The 21600-nt window shown below is 37.8% G+C and overlaps 1 protein-coding gene across 1 annotated transcript; it reads right to left on the reverse strand.

Annotated features, from left to right (window-relative positions):
* Positions 1-1418: 1418 nt before the first annotated feature.
* DRAM1 (DNA damage regulated autophagy modulator 1) lies at positions 1419-17576 on the reverse strand. Its single transcript, XM_050325212.1, has 7 exons — positions 17324-17576; positions 11487-11554; positions 10217-10359; positions 6440-6617; positions 5476-5534; positions 4427-4519; positions 1419-2709 (listed from the first exon to the last, which is right to left on the reverse strand). The coding sequence occupies exons 1-7, from the start codon at positions 17479-17481 to the stop codon at positions 2665-2667; spliced, it is 744 nt and encodes a 247-aa protein (XP_050181169.1). The 5' UTR covers positions 17482-17576; the 3' UTR covers positions 1419-2664.
* Positions 17577-21600: the final 4024 nt, after the last annotated feature.

Genomic DNA, 21600 nt, shown 5'->3' on the forward strand with positions numbered 1-21600 from the left:
AGCAGTGCCAGTAAGGGAGTCCTAAGACAAAGCCGGTTTTCGGTATTTTGAATTGACTGAGTTTCATCCTTACATGACATGATCTGGAACTGTGACAGAGACCACACCGGTGGTATTTCATCAGCAGATCAAGCTGCACAACCTAGAAAAATGAGAATTGGCACTTTGGGAAGGGACAGAATGATTTAACGTGACCACTAAAAATAACAGCATCTGTCATGTGATTTACTGTCATTTATGCAAAAGGAATTTCTCAATCGCTCCTGATGGGCTGACAAATTGAAAACACCATGCAGAGCAGATGATGAAAATATTTCTAGTATAGGTTCCAAGAAAAAATAGCTGTTTCTTGTTGCTAAGAAATGGGAAAATATAGAAAAAAGGGCCTGTAGCAAAGCAACACAAATTTATGTGACATCATCCGTACTAACCCATAGAGATCACTTGCTTGTAAAAAGTGAATGGGTATTAACTAACAAGAGTCAGTTACAGCTTGCTAGAATAATGCTTTTTTGCAATTGCTTGCAATTTGTCAACTCCCACTTCAACTGAAAAACTTTTGATTGACAATCTGCCTGGAGCCAGGGAATAATCACAGTGTTTTCAATAGCTGCACAAAGAAAAAGGAAATAATCCATTGTCTCTATCTGCATGTTGATGCATGCTGATGTTTTTGGTCTAGCAAATTTAATAAAAGGTACACTGTTGGCAATGTATTCTCTTGGTCATGAGTATAGCTCTCATTAAAATGTATCACGATAAAGCTCAGAAAAAGGTGAAGGATTTCACAGAATCCCAGAATATGCTGAACTGGAAGGGACCCACAAGGATCATCGAGTCCAGCTCCTGGCTCTGCACAGGATTATGCCCAAGAGTTATACCATGTGTACTTCATTCAGTAGTTCTTCAGTACTTGAATTAACACACTGATTTCAGCAAACAAGATTATCTTGATTCAGCCTGAACATTTTTTTTCCCCCTTTAGGATATTGTAATCACTGTAGAGGTTGGTTGTCATTTGAAATAACAACTTCAAGCTTCTTATCAGTTAGTTTATGAAATCTAGGAATACAAAACAATAGAAGAACAATACACAGTGTACTAAGAAATATGGTCTTTTCTTAACACGTCCTTCAAAATAACAGGATGTTACTTTTTATGGTTGATAGACATTCTCTTTTTAGTATTTCTGATCTTCTCTTGAAAGGATATGTGTCCCTTGCAGGATATCTAATCAGCAAGACATAGGTCCTTTATTTAGTCAGTACTAGATTTGATTTTCAATTTGATTCTAGCTATAAATCTCTGAAAGATAACCTGATTACTATGGAAAGTAAATCTGCCAGTGAAAAACATGTTTACTATTTGGAAGAACTTATAAAGAAAACATCAACTCTTTATGTTGTGAAGCAGCTGAATTTAATACAGTTTAAAATACACATTAAAGGAAATATCAACAGATGACTAATAAGACATCACTGTCCAAAACACACATTAGTTTTATTTAGTGGAAAACTAGAAACTGAAAGTCATCAATATTTCTGCATAAACTGTGACAGAGCATGGCAAATGTAATTTTCAAGAACTTAATTGACAGTCAAGTGGCTAATGCACTGAATGGAGGTAGCAGATCAGTCCACAAAAGAACGTTTTTGCCTGCAGATACCTGTAACATCTGACTCCACAATTAGCTCCTTAACCAGTTTTTCATTACAGAAGTATGTTTATAGCAGCAAATATGCCATATCTTCACTACAGAGGCTCTCCAGGTTGTTTTTTTTCCTCAGTTTTATGTATATAATACTCATATACATAGGACCAAACACCTGAAAACTACTGGTGCCTCTTCTTGTTTTCCATTCATTTCCAAAGACTTTTAGGAGACCTTCTTCATTCCATCATTGTAGGTTAAAACACAGGCTGGAAACTTCTGCTTTACGTTAACCAAACTGCAGTAAGATTTCTCTGTAGTATGGCGTGCATAAATGTAAACTGACTTTCTATTCCCACTTTAGTTTTAAGTTTCCTATGACCAGCAGTGCATAAAAGGAAAAAAGGGGTAGATTTTCATATATTGCAGTGATGATTAGAAAACACCTTTCCAAGCAATTTAAACTTGTCCTAGCATTTGTATTTGTATACAATGCCCAGTATCAAAAACATGTAGCATAGTGCTAAATTTCTAGTCTTGAAACAAAGATGTTCTCAACATCTTCCATAGCCCTTGCAACTTAACAGAGTAGGAATTCAGCCTTAGTGATCTCCATTGCCTTCAGACTTTCCTAAGTGTTTGCAAAATGCACTTTCTCAAGTTTAAAACTGATGTTACTAACTAGACTACAGCAAATTATAAAGTATGGACATGTCCAAAAGGGAAGATCTGAGGAGATCAAGTTCTTGAATGACCTTGCAGTGCTTCTAGAGATTGCTTCTATTACAGTATTTTTAATATAACAAACCGTATAAAAGTTACAAAATATTACAAAAAGGCAGCAGGAAGGTTGCTGTGTGTTTTTAACATCTTTAAGTGGATGTTGTTGTAGACGTTGCAGAGTTAATGGCATGGTTTCTTAATGCAATTTATCAATCCCTGTCCCTCTGCAACATTTTCTATGAGTAAAAAGAAACCTAGAATTTTCAAGATATAAAATATACTTTTTCATATCAGGAGTCTTCATGTATTTCTGTTGATATCCTTACAGAAAATCTCTAAAAGAAAAATAAAACAAGATCAGCTTAAGATAAATTAATTCCACAGTTCTGCAATCTAAAGTACAAGGAGATAAAACAAAACAAAAGAAAAAAGTGTTTAAGTGAAATACATCCTATGGGAAATTTTTTTTAAAAAGGGGATGATTTTTCTTAATTTTTCCTATTTTTCCTAATTCCATCATTTTCTCTTATTATGTTCACAATATTTATGTATAGTTAAACTTTGAATGTTTAACACTGTGATCAGAAGTAAAATTATCAACTAAAACTTTTTGAGGAGTATTCTGAGGACTACAGAATTGTCCTGCAAATATCCATCTCCAAGGGAAGAGTCTGACCTTTGATGAAAGAGATGCCATCATATATGCAGGTATCAGAGTGATGGACTAGCAATAAACACCTCCCTACAAAATGATGCATTAAATGATGCATGCATTTCTGAATGTACTTCAATAATTCTGTCCTTTTAGAAGGAAAGTATACACCTTTAAGATAATGCATTGTGTAATTTTGAACAGTTTCTTTTTTTAAAAAAATCAGTGCTTTTTTCTGCTGTAGCTAGGGGGGTTTATTATTATTTAATAAGGAAAAGTCCTACAGACATGGTCTATACTAAGTCAAAACTAAACAGACATAGAAATGTTTGCTGTTCGTTAGTAAAATAACTAAGTAAAAGAAAATAACTAAGAATCCTTAGTTGCAAACTGATTTCTGTACATGCTTAGTAAGCTACGTGTATATTATATAGAAGTATTAGCTACTTCCATGCTGTGAAGAAGGAAGTGAATTAATGACAAAGTTTTACGTGATCTGATGCCAAACTTTGCTTTTACGCCAGAGGACATAGAGGGTCCTCACTATTTTTCCACCCTTCCCACCTCCACAAATTCTGGATACCGTTTCCAGCAATTTATCACAGCATCAATTTGTTCTCATATTCTACACTTGTGCATTTACTTACTTGGATCTGGTTTTCAGCTTTCTGGGACCTGTGTGAGGCAATGCTATAAATGAAAGACCTACATATGAGGTATGAGATCTACAGCGATTACAAGTGAGTCAGTTCATCTTTGTGACTGGTATAAAGCAGCAGTTCTCAGTAAGCAACAAGAGCTGGTGAGGCAAAGCTTGGGAAACTAAGTTCAAGGCATGCCTTTCATAAGTCATAAAAAAGTGTTTTCTTGTAACTAATCTAGTATTTTCTCTTCCTCAAATTCAGGCTTGATGCATCACCAGATCCAGCTACCCAAACCAGAATGTCTTTATGTCAATAATTTTCCAAAAATTATTTAATTTTTTTTGGCCTGTGAGGGAATGTCAAGCAAAATTGTAATACCTAAAAAGAAAGGAAACATCCATTGTTGAAATGCATTGGATTATTATATAAAAACTCTCAGGTTTAGTTGCATTATTTATTTTTTTATTATGTCAATGTTAGAAGGCCTCTTTCTCAAAAAGATCGGTAAATAAGTAGAACATATTAATTTACTGAATAATTGTACACACCAAACTCATATTGAACTATTAAACTGTATTTTATGTTTTAAAAATGAGGTGAAGAATACATAGACAGAAATCAGTTTTAACATTGGTAAAATTTGTTTCTGTACAGCTTTGGTGTATCTGTCTGACATAAAGAATGGTACTTTTCAATTCCATTTGTTGTTATACAATTCATAACTCTTAATCACTGCTAAAATATGTAGATACCAACCTGAAAATCTCTAATGAACGTTAAAAAGAAGAAGATAAAACCAAAGGCCACCGTCCATTCACAGATTGCACTCATAAAATGATAAGTATAATCCTGATGGAATCAGACATAAAACAAATTTTCAAATAAAACAGCTAAACAGAATACATGTGGAATGCTATAGACATTTCCTTCTATAAATTCAACACATTATAAGACTTATGACTCATCATTCTAATACCCCACTCTATAAAAGTCACTTCAGACTTAGTTTTTACAGCATGGTAAGTGCATCCCAAGTAAAAAAAACAAACAAACAAAACCTCAAGATATTACTAAGACTGTCTAACTTGCAAAGGTTTATCTCATGGTTGCCTTGCCACTGTTTGATTGAAGTACATTTGCTAAGTTTGCTTTTATTAAGGCTCTTAAAGCAGGATGCACTCTCTGCATTATTTAACCTGTTTTTTAGTACTTCCTTTTTTTAGTACTTCCTTTTGTTTGTCCAAAAATAAAAATTCCTTTTCATAGTTATCATTCTGAGAACACTGAAATCAATTAAAATACCTAATATTGACTTTAGTGTGCTTCAGTTCAGACCCTAAATATTTATGGTAGCAATATAGACTTTTTAATAAGGAATGGTAAAAAAGCTGAAAAAAACAATGTTGTAAAAAACCTCAGAAACTTCAGAATCAAATCAGTCCACTTTTGTTTCATGTGTAAAGTTCACTTTCAAGAAATTGAGGAAGTAGAACAACTAATTTCCAGAACATTTTTTTTTTTTACAGCAGGAAAGTTTTTTTTTTACTACGGGAAAGTTTCAAATGCTTGGTTAAAATGAAAGTCTCACTCTCTAAAGGCTGAACCCTCCACTGCGAGTTTCCTTACCCGAGCCACATACATTTTTCTAATGAAAAGTAAGTAAACAACATCACACAAATCTGTTCATGATAATGCACTATTTAAAGTCTCTAAAATGTTTGTACTGCTAGACACTTTTAGATCACTAGAACAGCATTCCCCAAATGATATGATAGAGGGTAAGTTGCTACCTAATAAGATTTTACCTTTTCACCTGGAGTCCAATCAATTTTTGTCATGGAAACTTGAGAAGCAAACACAATCACTGGGAAAAACAGTGTAAAGGAAAACCATAACATTTTAGTGAGTAATAGTGAAAATATTTGCTCACAAAAAACCACCCCATCTTCCCCTTCCAGAAAACAGCAGCACCTGAACAACCAGAACATCAAATCAAGATATTAAGAAAACAAGTAAATGAAACACATTATTGCAAGGTAAGTGGTAGCAGCAATCAAAACACATTTGTTGGTTCTTTCAAAGTACAGACAATAAGGAGAGACACTCCAAAACTTAAATCATATTTGTGATCAAGAACTGTAGGAGCAGAGTCCTTCATTGTTGGAAGGGGAACTATGTTGGATTCCACTGGTCCACAACAGGTGCTTGACATATTTGTACAACTTCCTCTCAGGAACTGGGGCCATCTTTAAAAACATTTTCCCAGCTGCTGAAACCAAAAGCAGGCTGTATCTGGCTGACTGATGTGATGAATCTGCTGTGACCAGTTTTCAACAGTGGCAGATCACCCAAAGCCAGTAAAATTAATGGGATGACTCTAAATTTCAGCATGCCATGGGAAAAGCCATTAAGTGTGTTAAGTGTGTCTTTAGGAGAGGCAACTAATGAAGACTAGCACCAGGCCTTTCTCCCTTCTCTCCTTCAAATGAAGGAGGTTGGAAAGTTGGTCTAGGTTTATTAGCGCATGATCCTGTGAAGAACATGGGGGCATTGGTTTGAAATATACCACTGAAATAAGAGATAAAGCTTTTTAGAAGACCCTAAACCTCATCTTTATGCTACCAATGGTGTCTCAACATGCTATATTATATGCATGAATATAGCCCTAAGCAAAGAGTGCAACTTCATGCTTTATCAACAATGTTTTAACTTAAAAGGAAAGTCATGAACGCATAAAGGGAAAACCGTGGGATCCACCATAAAGGATACTGGGAACGAAGGCAATGCATGATATTGCAGATATGGCCATCCTTATGTGACACACAAAGTAAGTGTTCCATTTTGGGCAGGACTTGTAAGAGATTACAGACTGAAGTGTAATGTATACAACACCCGAGCCAAATGCCACCAAAGCTCCTATGTCATGGACACTGGGAACAGCCAGCTCCTGGAAAAAGAATCAGCATAATGGTTAGCTGCTACTATCTGAGTAGCGGTAGGAATCAATGAGGCATGAGAAGACAGCAACCACATTATGCTGGGCACACACAAGGAGTGGGAAACAATCCCTTTTCCAAACAGTCTACACAGGGAAGACGAAAGAAAATAGAAAAAGAGTAGCTCAGAGAAGTAAACTGTGTCTAAAGCCACTGGGTCAGTCCTTTCCCATGTTCATGTAGAAGTTTAGATCAGTTTTAGTTCTGTTCAGCAGTTGCTCTATTACCAATTAATGTTTCCACAAACAGGAACTGGCCTGTGTTTTTCTTGAAAGGTTCTTATGGTTCCTTACTTCCCCCCACTCTGCCAGATTTTAACCTCACACTGAGATTCTAATCTGCATTTGTGCGGCCAGACTCTAATGGTAAAATTTCATGGGAGTTGTTCTAAATAGTGACTCTTATAGCTCCATCCCCCACCCTCCAGTGGCCAATCACAAGGCTCCAGGAAACAAGTAAGGAGAAAATTATTTATATATATAAAAAATATCACTATATGTGACCTATATTTTTGTAATAATCCAGCCTATGGAAGATTCCCTCCTTTATAACAAAAACAAGTAGAATATCCAGTAGCAAAACAGATTAAGATTCCAGAGAAATTACTGTATTCTAAATGTTTCAAAACCTTTTACAAAACCAAAGATATGGCACCTTGAAATCCAATATCAGTCAGGCAGATAATGTTTAAAGATCCTTTCTGTCACCAGAGCATAACCAAACCAATAGGTGCTATGAACCTAGGAACTGACCTACTACAGATCTGTTTTCTTGATTCATGAAAACATATCTATACCCTTTCATTATATATCTTAAGAGTCTTTCCTGCCTGGAGGTCCCTGTTTTCTTTGTCTTGTTATGGTGGTTGTGTTCACGTGCTCTTTAAAATTCTTTTTCTCATTCCCTTCTATCTCTCTGTGATGTATTAAGTTTTAGCAGAATTTAAAGCATGTTCCTCACACAGGTGTTTACATGGCAGCTCATCTATACTTGCATTTTCTTCTCCTCTGTCCCAGATTTTGCCTCCCATATACAGGAATGGCAGGATTTGGTATGGAAAGCATTAAACAAGCATTGCATTTAGCCCTGTACACAATATAAAGAGCTTTGCTAACATGGCTGTCGTGATTGCTACTGCCAAACTGCCACGGTTTCCTTTAAAAACCTCATCACACTCAATCCCTACAGAACCTGGGACCTGTTGCTACATGTGCTACAGTAAGCCTCCTAAATCTTGCAGGCAAAGGCAGAAGATCACTCTTTAATCATGTGTAATGTCTAACAAGCAAAACTAGAGCTCCTAACACCTGGGGTTTCACTTTGCCTTTTTCATTAAGGACTACAGGGTTTTGCCTTACATATCCAATTATCTTCTTAAAGCTAACCCTCCACTGTCTTTCATTTCTGTATTTTAAGCATTGTGTTATTTAAAACAGAGAACAAACATTCATGACCATTGCTTATGTTCTCAGAAAATCATTTGCTTTTAAGGGACACATTCTTAGTCTTTTGTCCCATTTTGTTCTTCACTTTTACTAAGCGTTCAGACACCAATACCATTAAACCTTCATGCTACCTACCACGTCTCTTGAAGTAAAAAAGATGAAAAAAATAAGCAAACCTTAAATATTTCAAGTATAATTTCACACTGAAGCCTTTTTAGCAGACTAGGTATTTTGCTCTGGAGAAAGAGAAAATGAACTGATGCCCAGTAGTGTCAGTCAACTCTACTACAGTACTCAGGTATGTTGTGAACTCAGCTGCTGGGTAAAAATGAGTGTTAAGAAACTAACATGAACATAAATAGTGCACTTAAACATAAATTTCCTGCATGACACACTGATTAGAGGGACTAGACAGAATACTAAAGAAGTAACTTCTAATTCCAGCTTTGCTTTGATCTCCTGACCTGAAACAATCACCTTGAGCAAATCTCACATCCTCTTCGTGTCTCAGTTATTCTACTAAATGTGTAAAGGGAAGTAGGAATGTACCTGTTCACTGGTTGTACACTATACAGTTAAAAGACTAAAGACTTGCAAGCCACCATTTCCAGCTTCCTAGGCAAGTAAGCATTCTCAAAAATCTGCTAGATAGATGTTTAGTTAGACTAGATCCTTACTGTGTTCTGAACCCTTCCTACAAACTGCACTTAGCATGGAAGGCAAGGTCAAAACAGAGGAAACAGAAATTAGGTAAGGAAGGAGTTTAAAATAGGCAACGAGAGAAAACAGAGATGAGTTAAGAAGCAATGTTATAACTGTCAAGGGACCCCTTTGGAAACGTTAGCATCAAAGTTTCTGCTTCCCTGACTGTCACAATTATTTTGCATTCTTGAATTTGCCTTTTCCTTATTGAAGCTGAGTTTATTTTCTGCTTCAGTCAAGCAACACTGTTCCCCATTATCTAACCTTTTTGTGCCACATACAAATCTTATCAATAAGAGTACAGATATTTAAAAGTAAAATAGTGTGCTTAGAATAGACTGCAGTGCCTGTGGTGTTTGCAATCCACACATGCTGCCCGGATGTAAAACTTAAAAAGGGTAAGGTATCAATCTAAGGCAGCATTTTTGTCTGAAAATACCATACCCATTACATGTAAAACTGCACTGGCTGCTGAAGCCCTGACATTCTTAATTTTCAATTCCTCTGTATGTTGTCAGGTCACTGTATGAGCACACCATTATTTACCAAAATGCTCCAAGGTAGGCCATCCTTTAAAAGAAATGATTTAGCTGTTTCTGCAGATTTAAAGGCAGTATCTCAAACTACCTGCAAATTAAATTTTACTTGATTCTAAGATGAAGCTTTCAGTGCAATTGTCCTAATACCTCTTCGTGTCAGAATCGACCCTATTACACACTGCCTCACTATAAAAGGTGAAATTAATAATCTGTTTCAGTATTTTTTGTCTCTATTGAATTTTCTTTCAGACACTGAGGAATGGACTTCGATTTTTAATGGGATGTCAAATCTTTTCGGGCAAAGTAAGCAGTAATTCTACATGTCTCTATAAAAAGACAACATATTGTTACGCCATCTCATACAGACTCAAAACAACAGGCTGATATTGTGCTCAATGTTCTCACCTGTCAGGTAAGTCTAGTTTATTCTGTAGAAAGTTCTGCTAGTGAGTGTGCCATCATTCAGGCAAAAATGCAGATGCGTTTGTCAGTCCTACTTATTTTGCTCTCTCTAACTAAACTTTGAAGAGTAAAAGCTTTTCACAGTCAAATTCTCACTGTAAAAACGTTACAGCAAAAACATCCATATTAAGTTGGTTTATAGTACAGACCTTTTACCAGACAAACACACAGAAAACCCCTTACTGACATAACATTTTTGTACAAGCAAAAAATCAAGTATCTAGGGAGAAAACAAATCTGTCTTTTTACAGGTACTAAATAAAGGCAGGAGCAAAGGAAGGCATTCCTACTTAATTTTCCAGGTATTCACTTTGGGATAATGTTAATCACTCTTACCTATTTGAAATTTTAACTGGTAGAACAACTTAAGTTTCATTTATGATATGAGATTTATGGTCATACCTGAAAAGTTGCAACTATGCCCATTCCAGTACAGCCCATCAATCCAATACATAACGAAAACATGTTGCACGAAGACCTAACAAAGTGCGATGACTCATTTTGCTTCTCTATTAATAAATATCTGATGTACATTGTAATTACACCTGAAAAACACCCAACCAAAAAATACATATTTTGTTCAATGATCACGTATTGCTTACATTTTAACACCTTTTCCTGTAACAAATGAGCATGCAGAATGAAATTATAAGCATAATACAGTAACTAATATTGCCTTTAAATCTACTGGGATGAAGAAAAAAGGTAGTGAATTTCAGATATATTACTTTCAGATAAAACTTTATCTTAGTCTTAACATCACACATTATTGCTATCTAGAAATAACTGTACATCAATTCAAGAAAAACACCAATTCAAATCCCATTCTCCTGGGTGTTTTGGGCAGAGGCATTGCCATTCCACATTAGGAACAGATGTTACAGGGAGATGAACCATAAGCTGGAAGTGGGAGGTTTTATTCTGCTCTGATATGCAGTCTTATAGAAGAACTACATCTCCTTATAATGGATGGTCTGTAGAATCAATTAATAAATAGTGGTTCATCAGGAAATAATAAGTTGTAGACTGGATTCCACAGTTACATATAACACAGAACACAGTTTTAGTCTATCTGCAGTAGGAAAAATACATCAGGTAGCTTTGCCCAGGCACTGTGAGGTTCCATGAAACACACCGAGATAGTGTGAGTGAATGAGCCTCTTAGAGAAAGTAAAATATGAGATTTTCACTTTGCCTTAAGGCCATGGTATACTACATGTATACAGAGATACACAGCTCTTTATCCTCCATCCCCTAAAAGTGAACAGAAAACACCAAACTTCCTGATTCCCATCAGTCATTTCGTAGAAGAGTAGGAATGTTGCAGAGAAAACCAGGTGTTGTTTCAACACTGTTCTTCCCCTTTGCTGCAGCATATTAGAAACTAAAGCATCCCCCTATCAGAGACAGAGTTTTTGCACAGTAATTATGCCATCTTTCTTCCCCTTTTATTTCCAGCCACATTGACTACTCTGCACTGATGAGGTGCTCTTAAGAGACTTAAGTGCCTCCTAAGGACCTGGCCCTCTGGCTATTACTTGCATCTATCTACACCACCATTTGACTGTGGAATAGTTTTTCTGCAGAATACTGAACGGACTGCAATGTAAACAGACAACTTTTGCTAATTCTCATTTCTTCATTCTGGGCAAACCAAGTACTTCATACATACCTAAAAGAGCAGAAATATTAATCATAAAACCAAAGACACCACTCTCCGGAGGTTTTGTTCCAGTGTCACTAAAGCAGGAAGAGAAAGAAATTAACAGTTAATTGAAATCTGTGAAACATAAATGAGATGTACACGTGAAATCCCAAGAACAATATAATTTGTGTGAAGTGCTGCTATGGGAGTAGGGCATTAAAACATATCTTCTGCTGCACATGTAGCCTCCATTTGTAGTAGTGAATCTTTTTTTTTTTTCAAAAAGAAAGTGTATTTTGAGAGCATATTATTTGAACTGTATTTCTTCCTTTTCTGTATCCAATATGCAGAGATGTGACAGAGCAATACTTTGCTCATGAATAACGTGATTACATAAATGACATTTTAGAAACTGCATTTCTTTTATCCACTGAATTAACACTGTGATAGAGTAAAACATATCTAATGGCATTGCACCTCTTAAGATATGAGAGAATTTTGCTTAATTTCCTGATTTTCTTAAAAGGATCTTACCCCATGAGAGTAATTGTTTTCCAATGCCCACGAAAGTTCCTAGGAGCAGTTTAATTTACTAATGTAGATAGAGTTTAAGAGTAGTCTACGCCCAAGGTGTTTTAAGTCTCTTCTGCTGAAGCAATTCACCCTTATAGGGTATAACTAGAAATTCACTGGGACAGAAAGAGGGAGTATGAGTGTGAAAATATCTACAGAATTTATATACCTATGTACATGCATAGATATATATATGAAAACCATCACACATACAAAATATTTGTAGTGTAGAAAATGGAACACCTTGATCACAGAATCCTTGTCTCTCTTTTCTGTATGCATGTACAAACACCCCCCCAAAGAATGCCCTTTCTTCACAGGATGAACATATGCCTGGGAGTACGTGGGCTCAAGCTGCCTCAAGTAGGACTCTTCTATAGAAGGTGAGCACTCTGCTGAAGGAACAATACTGTGATGCTGTCACCTCTTTACACTATTTTTCTTGTCTAATGTGTATTTTTTCTTGTCTTACATAGAGTTGATACATATAGTTGATACCTATTTGATCAGGCTCTGCTGGCCAAGCCAATGGAAAGCAACTAGTTCTTAAATCTTTACATAATTTGGGTATGAGCTGAGTTTTCAGTTACTGGGCAGTACCAGGAGGCGCAATTTTGTGTGTAAACAGAGGCACTCAACAAACTCTACTGTCAGAAACGTAAACATGTAAGGGATCCAGCTAATGCCAAAGTTTATTGGAAAATGAGCAAAGATTCTGAGAATTAACTGTTCTCCAAGAGTGGAGAGGCAGGAAGGCTCTACAGGAGGACCTGGACAGGCTGGACTGATGGGCCAAGGCCAATTGTGTGAAGTTCAACAAGACCAAGTGCCAGGTCCTGCACTTTGGCCACAACAACCCCATGCAGAGCTACAGGCTGGGGGAAGAGTGGTTGGAAAACTGCTCAGTGGGAAAGGATCTGGGAGTGCTGGTGAACAGTAGCTGAAGATGAACCAGCAGTGTGCACAGGTACACACATTTCAGAAATATCTCTATTTCTGATACAGGCTAGCAGGACCAGGGAAAGTGATTCTCACCCTGTACTCAGCACTGGTGAGGCCACACCTCAAGTGCTGTGTCCAGTTCTGGGCCCTTCACCTCAAGAAAGACATTGAACTGCTGGAGCGTGTCCAGAGAAAGGCAGCAAAGTGAGTGATTTGGAGCACAAGTGCTGTGAGGAGCAGATGAGGGAGTAGGTGTTGTTTAGCCTGGAGAAAAGGAGGCTGAGGAGGGACCTTCTCACTCTCTACAACTACCTGAAAGGAGGTTGTAGCCTCAGACTCTTCTCCCAGACAACCATCAACAGGACAAGAAGATATAGTCTTAAGCTGCACCAGGGGAAGTTTAGGTTGCACATTAGGAGGAATTTCTTCACATAAAAGGTGATTAGACACTGTAATGGACTGCCCAGGGAGGTGGTGGAGTCCCACCATCCCGGGAGGTGTTTAAGGAAAGCCTGGGTGGGGCACTTCATACCTAATTGATGGTCGAATTGATATGATGGTGTTTGGTCCTAGGTTGGACTCGATGATCTCAGAGGTCTTTTCCAACCTAACTGATATTGTGATTCTGTGTATGATGGGACAAGTAGGTACTAGCTATATGTGAGGCTTTTATGTGATTCAAGAAGATGAATATTCTTCATTCTAACAGTGAGGCTGGATTAGGTTTCAGTGCTAAGCTTCTGAACCTATCGCTGAGTGCAGCCAAAATGACAGCTGCTCAGCATGAATTCTTGTGCTCTCAACACCCAAAAGAGAAAGCAATCTCTACTTAAACAATTAAAGATTTTAAAAAACTTAAAGATTCTGACAATTTTGTTAAGTTCAAGACAGAAGAGTATGGCTATCTCAAAAGACTTGATTTTCTTTAGAAATTAATATTTGCTCTCACAGCCTTCTATGTACAGAAGGATTTGTGTAACCAATTGCTAAGATGATTTACCAACAACAGGAGGAAGTTTAGGATAAAGAAAGGATCCTTTTCTATGAAAAGCTGATGCAAAAAAACAGAGGAAAATGAATTATTTTTACTAGATTGGTTCTTGTTGTAATGCTTTCTGAAAACTTGTTTCAGCTTGTACTCTGTATTAGTCTTGTTCCTCTCTGATAGTGGAATTGATGAAAACAGTAAACTAACTTTTTCGTTTGTTTGACACATCTGAAAATCATTTTAATCCATATTTCATTTAGCCCATTTTTTAACCTTCAACTTCACATCTTTTCCTCGTGTTTCTGGAGTGTTTTCATTAATATGACAAAGGACTCCATTTAAAAAGTCAGCCACTTGTGACAATCTTCAAGGACTTTTTCAAATCAGAAACTGCTCTGTGGTAAGTACAGGACTGTAATCACTTCAAAGCTTTTGAAGGGCTTTAGGTGAGAAGAGAATGGAATTGGCACATGCATAGAAAGCCATTTGAAGTTCTTGGAGCACATCATAAGAGCAATTCAAATAACCTAAAATTTCACTGGACTCCATTTTTTAATTAAAGCTTTTCTCAAGCCAAAGCTTTACAGGTGAATTTTGCTACTGTTGATTTTTAAACTCAATAGATGTATGCTTTAAAGAAATTTCATACCAAGAATACTATATTGCATTTACAGTCTCTTTACAAAGTACTGCACTGGACTTTTAAGGACACAATCTTTCTAAAGTCATATTTTTCACTGAAAAATCCCTGAAGCTAAATGAAGACTTAGGTTCATTTTCATTTTACTTCTGGTCTGCTGCTATGGAAAAAAAAGATTAGAAAAAAAAAGTATTGGTGACAATCCCTTTTTTATTATGAAAAAGAAAAAAAGCAAATGGCATATTTGAAACAAAAATGTGCTCACTTATTTGGGGTGGGGCCTAGGTGAGCTCTGCCACCACTGAAAAGATGAGGAACCATCTTTGTGTCACCATATTTGTGTCACCATCTCATGCAATAGAATTCTAAAACCAAACAATATTCTGAAGGGTGGAATGACAAGAAGGTGGAAGAGACAAGGAATAAATATTTTAGGGTCAAAAGACTTATCATCATCTAATTACTACACAGCCATCATAAACTATTTCTCTCCAAACTTAAGTCCCAAATTTTTAAAATAAGTAAATTCTATTCTCTTCAGGGATTCTTACTGATCAAGAGGTACTACCTGATAGCAAATACCTTTAGGAAAATTCCCTTTACACTTTCACAGAGAATTCAAACCACGAAACAGCCACCCCAGCACATCCAAATTAGTTTGGATTTTGAGTATATTAACAAAAGAACTAGTTTGGGCATAACCTAATTTTAGGAATCAACTACTAGAAAACACAAAATCATGTTCATTTTATCTACCCAGAAATGTATTGGCTTTATTTGATGAGACATTAGCACAGTTTCAATGACAAATTTAGGTGTGGTCTCTCACTGTGACAGCTGTTATATGGTAAACAAATAAAAATTAATAAGTTACCTCAAGGTATACACAGGGTACTTGAGGAAGGTATATAAGATTTACAGAAATGTTGAACTAAAGTTTCTCCATATTCTTCTCCTTTGTGTAACTGGAATTTTCCCATACTATCTCTATTTAATTTTTAAAGCTCATTTTAAGATATTGCACAACTTTTATGTTGCAACATTCTTCCTCTTTTTTATGATTCCAATCTTTAAATCACATTCTTAATCACATGATTCAGATTCTTAGGCTAAAGCAATGACCTGCAAAATAAAATATGAGCTATGGTATGACTATTGGCCTGAGTACTTAAAAGGAAATATCATATTACTCCCAAGTGCACCTTTTACAAAGATCTTACACTACGACCATGTGCCTTTAGAATTATTACAGATTCTTCAACAATAGCCAATGTATATCCTTAGTCCAAATGTTGTGTTATATGGATGCAAAATAAACAAGACTTTTAAAAAACTTTACTAGTAAATGCAGAGGGCCTGAAATGGGTTGTCAGAGTTACACAGGTGCAACTTAAAGGTTTGGTCTATCTCTTTAAAAAGAATGACACAATTAAGATACTTGGGTTGTCAAAAACTTGACTGCAAACACAATTATACAGAAAAACCCACATCCTGTCGTCTCATATATTTTATTCTATGACATGGCTTAACATAAGAAACATAATTTTGTCAAATTTCTTACTACAGGACCTCAAAATCCTTCTGAGCACAAACCACATACTGAGAATGGACAGTTATATCAAATGGGTTTTTTCCCCTTGGTTACTAATGGATAAATTACACTGATCACAAGTGCTTTTGTGTCAGTAAAACTGTATGTAATCAAGGACGAGCAGTAGGGTATTTGCTCAAGTACAAGAACGAGGTCTTCCAAGAGCTGAATCCAGATTTGTGCAGATAATCTTAAAAAGTTTTGCTAACATAAGTATGTAGCCCGACTTTGTGTGTCTCAGTTTGAATGAAGCCCAGCTTTCTTGTGGGCTGTGGTGTCATTTGCACTCGCCTATGATGACAAACCCTAATTTTCAATCAAATTTGCTTGTGTGTGCCCATCAAGTTAGCAGTCTTCTGAAATTATGAATGTCCATAAAGTCTTTCAAGGAATTAGGTCTAGATGTATCTTGAAAGATGTATTTTAAAATCTTGTTTAGATCTTCTGTATATATCAGAGACACTCTTGGATATCTGGCTAACTTTTAATCTATTAAGAGATAAATATCAGCAATTTCATAGTTCAAATGTTAACATAAGCAATGGATAAGCAATGATTTATACAGAACTGCACTTAAATGAGTAAGGTTTTAGAAAAGAGATGCCAGCCACCTCTTGGGTAGTCTTTTACACTGATTGGTCCTATGCTGAAACTTTCAATATGCGTGTTTGTGGGGATGCGTGTGCTGCAAAAACCATCACAGGGCTTCAAGTCCTGCCATCATCTGCTGCACTTTGGCCCAGTTCTGGAGTTATACAAACAAAACTACATTTCCACCACTCGATCATAAAGTTTTGCTAGGATCAGGCCTTCGGGACACGTTGGCTCCAGCAGAAAATTAGTTTCAGGTCTTTTCCACTGCGTCTGCCAGCGTTTGGGTCCTGTGGCTCTCAGAGAGGCTGGGGCCCTGGAGGTGTGATGGGTGCCGGGAGGGCACAGCGTGCCCCTCCACCACGGGGAGGCCCTGCCACCACTGCCTCTCCTCCTCCGGGGATCTCACACCCGACTGGGAACCCCTCGGAAGCGCTGCCTGTGTGTCTCTCTCTCTCACACACACACTCACACTCACACACACACACCCAGCCCCCTCCTCCCGCTCCTCGGGCGCTCCCACCGCGCCCCCGCCTCACCTGATGTAAGGGACGAGGGGCTCGACGTGCCCCTCCAGCACGGCGATCGCATAGGAGATGATGAAGGCGGCCGAGGACCAGCTGACGAGCAAAGCGGGGACGAAAGCCACGCCGGGCATGCCGCACAGCATCGCCGGCGAGTGCCCTGCCCGCAGCATCAGCGGCGGGGCGGCAGCGCCCGGCCGGGCTCGGTGGCGGCGCCCTGAAGGCACGGGCCGTGACCGAGGAGCTGGGGGACGCACACACGAGCACTCACACGTGTCTCTGCCCTCCTCCCGCGGCCCCGGGGATCTCCCACCGCCCCACGACTTCCCTTCACTTTCGGTTCTCCTCAGCGGTGTCCCGGGACAGCGCCCGCCCCGCCCACGGCCGGCCCTGCGGACCCACACCTGGAAACAGCGCCTGGGAGAGTTTCTGAGCGCAGAAAGCCTCTCCACAGCCCCAGCCTCGCTGGCTGCCGCCTCTCGGGGCCTCTCACGCCCTGTCGGGGCAGGGAGCAGGAGGTGCGGTGCTGCCGGGCAGAGCTCGGCGGGGGCCGCGGGACACGCCGGCTTGTGCCTTCTTTAAAAAGGATTAAAAAGTGGTCCAGTGTGCGCGTTTAGCGGCTCTTCGCCTCTTGCCGGCCCGGGGGCAGCCGGTCCTCGCCGGGGCGCGGAACGGGAGGTGCAAACCAGTTCAGAAACCCCGGGGTTTGGAGGTCCTGTTGTGGAGCCCTGCATGGTACGCACCTCAGCCTCCTGGGACTTTCGTTTCAAGCACATAATGTAGCCTTGATTTGCAAATCTTCCGTGAGATTCACTTTTTCACATGCTTAGAGGGAAACCATTGTTTAATTTAAAATCATGCCACGTTCAGCATTTTTGCTTTGGCTTAACCTGAAGCCATGGACAACCTGTCAAGGTTGTTTGTGTTTCCTTTGACTGTTCATAGTTATCTGCCTTCCAAACTAACATGTAAACGCAAGGTCACCGTTCTGCAGCAAAGACGTACATGGGCACGCTCTGCCTCTCTCCCTGAAAATGTATTGGGAATCTTGCTTTTGGTACACATCCCCTGTGGTGGATGCGTATAAGGTGAGTACTTGGCATGCCTTTGAAGGTTATTAGGAAGGGAGATAGAAATTTAATAAAAGGACTTGCTTGGAACAGTGTATCTTGGTACAAGTACAGAAAAGTAATAAAACAAATTGTTGTACCACTAAGACTGGAGGTACTCTACACCCTGTGCCTTTAGGCAGTAGTATGTTGCTCATATTCTTTCCATATGACTTGAGTGTAATAATTCACTGATACTTCATGTTTACAGTTGATTACTTTAAAAGTCCATCCGTTTTCATATTGGCTAATACTTCTGTACTACTCAGAAATAGAGGTATTTTATATATAGCAAAAGAAAGAGTTTGGGGGAAAAATCAACACCAAACCACAAAATCATACTTAATATTTCAATAGCTAGTCTGTCTTCTAGTAATTTGGAGTGACATAAGTTTCTAGCTGAAAGAGCAGGTTTATTTCTTTTTAAATTAGAGGGGCAAAAATAATTGAATTAAATTAATATTTGAGATGTACTAATATATGCTGGTTTAAAAAACTCTTTAATTATGCTTCAGTATCAGGTATCTTTGGGTTTTTTTCCTTTGAAACAGAAAATCAAAGAAATACTATGCAGGCGCTACGTCTAGTCTCTTTTGTAAATAAAAAATCTGCAGAAATGTCCTGATGTTTATTGTATGTATAGAAGTAGAATTTTACATTTAAGTGTCAGTAATTTGGTATTCTACTTTGGTTTCCTGTAGAAAGAGGAAGGGACTCTATTTTACTGCATCAACATTTAAGTCACATTTTTGGAAAACTGTTTTGTCCACAGTTCTGCAAAGTCATTATACTAACTTTGGTTTTGAAAGTAGTAAGTAAATCTCTCTTAAGTTTGAGTTGAGTATTTCAGTTCTTCACATGACTTTTTGAAGTGCCTGAACAGTATTTGGAGTGAAAGAAAGACACACGTTTGGCTCAAGCAGGTGGCAGCTTACTCTCTGGTGATCACCAGGAAAGGCACTTCGTTGCTATGTAAACATTTATTACAGCTCATGTGATGTTTCTTTTTCTTTATAATTTTATTGTAGAAGGTCGTCAGTAACAATATATAATTTGAGCAGTGATCTTTAATTGCTTGCTTTGGCTGTCATACACGGCCATTCAAAACCCTAATAAAATTGGAAGTAAAATTTTTATTCTAGTTGGTTACTTCCCTGTTCTCCAAGAACTTTTACCCCTTCTTTTAACTTGAAAGTGCTTCCAGTGTAGAACAAAAAACCTAAAAGCCTGTGAGAAGTTTACATTTACAACATAAAACATAAGGTCTGCAGGTTTCACTCTCCCAGATTACTTGTTCAATTTATTTACATGTAATAAGACCTGGATATTCAGAGAACTCCACTATAATGACATACCCCTTGGAATGCACAGACTTACAAGTGCTCATAAGCAGAACTTGATCTTCCCAGGGAATAAAGTGAGAGAGAAGAGGAAGCATTTGTTGCTTGTAAAGAGCAGCATATGGTGAAATAAGGGAAAGAGGGTATGAGAACTGTGCAACAGCTGGGACTGCTGTGGTAAAGATGGTACTGGCTGGAAAAAAGGAAAGCATTTCCAGACACAGGTTGTACAAGAATATTTGCAGAAAGAATCAAATACACTACCTGTAACTTCTTCAGATTACTGTATGAAGAGTTCAAGCTGGTTTGTGGTATCTCTTCCCTTCCTCTTTGATCACATACCAGTGTCTGTAACCTCTCAGTAACAAAAGCATGTGTAAGCTATTCCCACTTCTGACATGAAGTCTGGAATGGCAGTAGTAACAATCTACAACTTCTGTGAAGTCCTATGCTGTGAGGCATTAAAGGCATGACATTAGTATTTCCAAAAAGAAATGTGATTTAATTATAAAGTAGTTGTCACATGTTACTGTTTAAAAGATGGTTTATTTTGCTCTGTTTGTTTTGGGTCCTCTATAGCCATCTAGATTACAGTATCTAGATAAATGTCTAACCAAAATGCAGGTAAAGATGTCTCATCTGTCAAAAAGATTGGACAGTTCAAAAATGACAAGTCAAATGACTTGTAAAACATTGACAAGTCCCTTAAGAATGAAGAAGGGTAACTACTAGGTTAAAATTTTGTGACTTTCTCTCTCAAAAAAATAGAAGCTTTTTGTGTTGCAAGACAGGTTTGAATCAATACCTTCTAATAATGACGAGATGTGAAAAGGTTTATTTCAGAATTTCTAGAGAAGACTAGCTCTCAAAATATCTTTTTTTAACTACTGTACTCTCTATTTTTACTTAATTTTTGGGTGATTTTTTTTTTTAAAGTGTTTATTGGGAGAAATCTTTGTTTCCAGAGTGCATGAGCTGTAAACTAATTTGGGCTATAAAGGGCAAGGAAGAGACTGTTTAGCTGCAGATGAACCATTCTTCGGTGACTTTGGTCTCCTTCACTCTAAATGAGTTAGGCAACATACTGAAGCAGTTAGTGGGAGAATTTGGCTTTAGGATTTTAATAAAGTTTGATGGTGCATTTTTGCAGAAGCACATTTTTAGTGAAAAGGAAGTTGCTTGCTGAAGAGTAAGGGAAAGTAATGAAATCCATGACCTTCAGGCCAATTAGGATGCAAAGGGATTAAAGGACTCAGAGTCTAAACTGAGAGAAGTTGATCAGTCTTAGGATGAGCTATCAGAAATATCAGAAATCAGAAGTGGCTAATGATGTGCTACATCCAACATAAAACCTCCTACAAATGGGGAGTACTCACTGCTGAAAAATCAGATCCTATTTCTATGTGTTAATCTAGATCTGCCATAACAATTGGGGGATGTTGGTTTGTCTGCCTTTATCGCATCACTTTGCTAAATATAGGGCACTCAACTTTTTCTTCCTGTGTATACCATGCTTTGCACATTGCTGACATCTAATTACTATTTGCTTCTCTCATAAACTTTCTTTTGTGACTGGACACAGCTGACACCAAGTTCTAAAAAGGCCAAATAGTTACATGTGCTTCAGGATAATATTAGGAAATCTCTTCATGTTGAAACTGCTTGATTCAAGCTCATAAAAATGTAAAAAATACACTTAAATAGTAAAATGTAATTTTACAAAACCTAAATATTGTGTCCAATTTCATCGTTTCAGTTTTAACAAACTATGCTTTCCATCCTTTCATGGCCTTTGTCCATGTCCTTCATAGTTATTCTATAGCAAAGGTTTGTGCTGCATAGC

The sequence above is a fragment of the Myiozetetes cayanensis genome, unplaced genomic scaffold, assembly GCF_022539395.1.
Source record: "Myiozetetes cayanensis isolate MyiCay16 unplaced genomic scaffold, myiCay2020 scf3, whole genome shotgun sequence".
Classification (NCBI taxonomy): domain Eukaryota; kingdom Metazoa; phylum Chordata; class Aves; order Passeriformes; family Tyrannidae; genus Myiozetetes; species Myiozetetes cayanensis.

Bases quoted from the DNA above. Each gene is read 5' to 3' on its own strand.
- DRAM1 (XM_050325212.1), bottom strand. From the start codon at position 17,481: ATGCTGCGGGCAGGGCACTCGCCGGCGATGCTGTGCGGCATGCCCGGC. The intron at 10,360-11,486 runs GTATGTATGAAG...GGTGTTTTTCAG, and splicing joins TAATATTTCTGCTCTTTTAG to GTGTAATTACAATGTACATC. The intron at 5,535-6,439 runs GTATCCTTTATG...TGTTTTTCCCAG, and splicing joins ATGCATTGCCTTCGTTCCCA to TGATTGTGTTTGCTTCTCAA.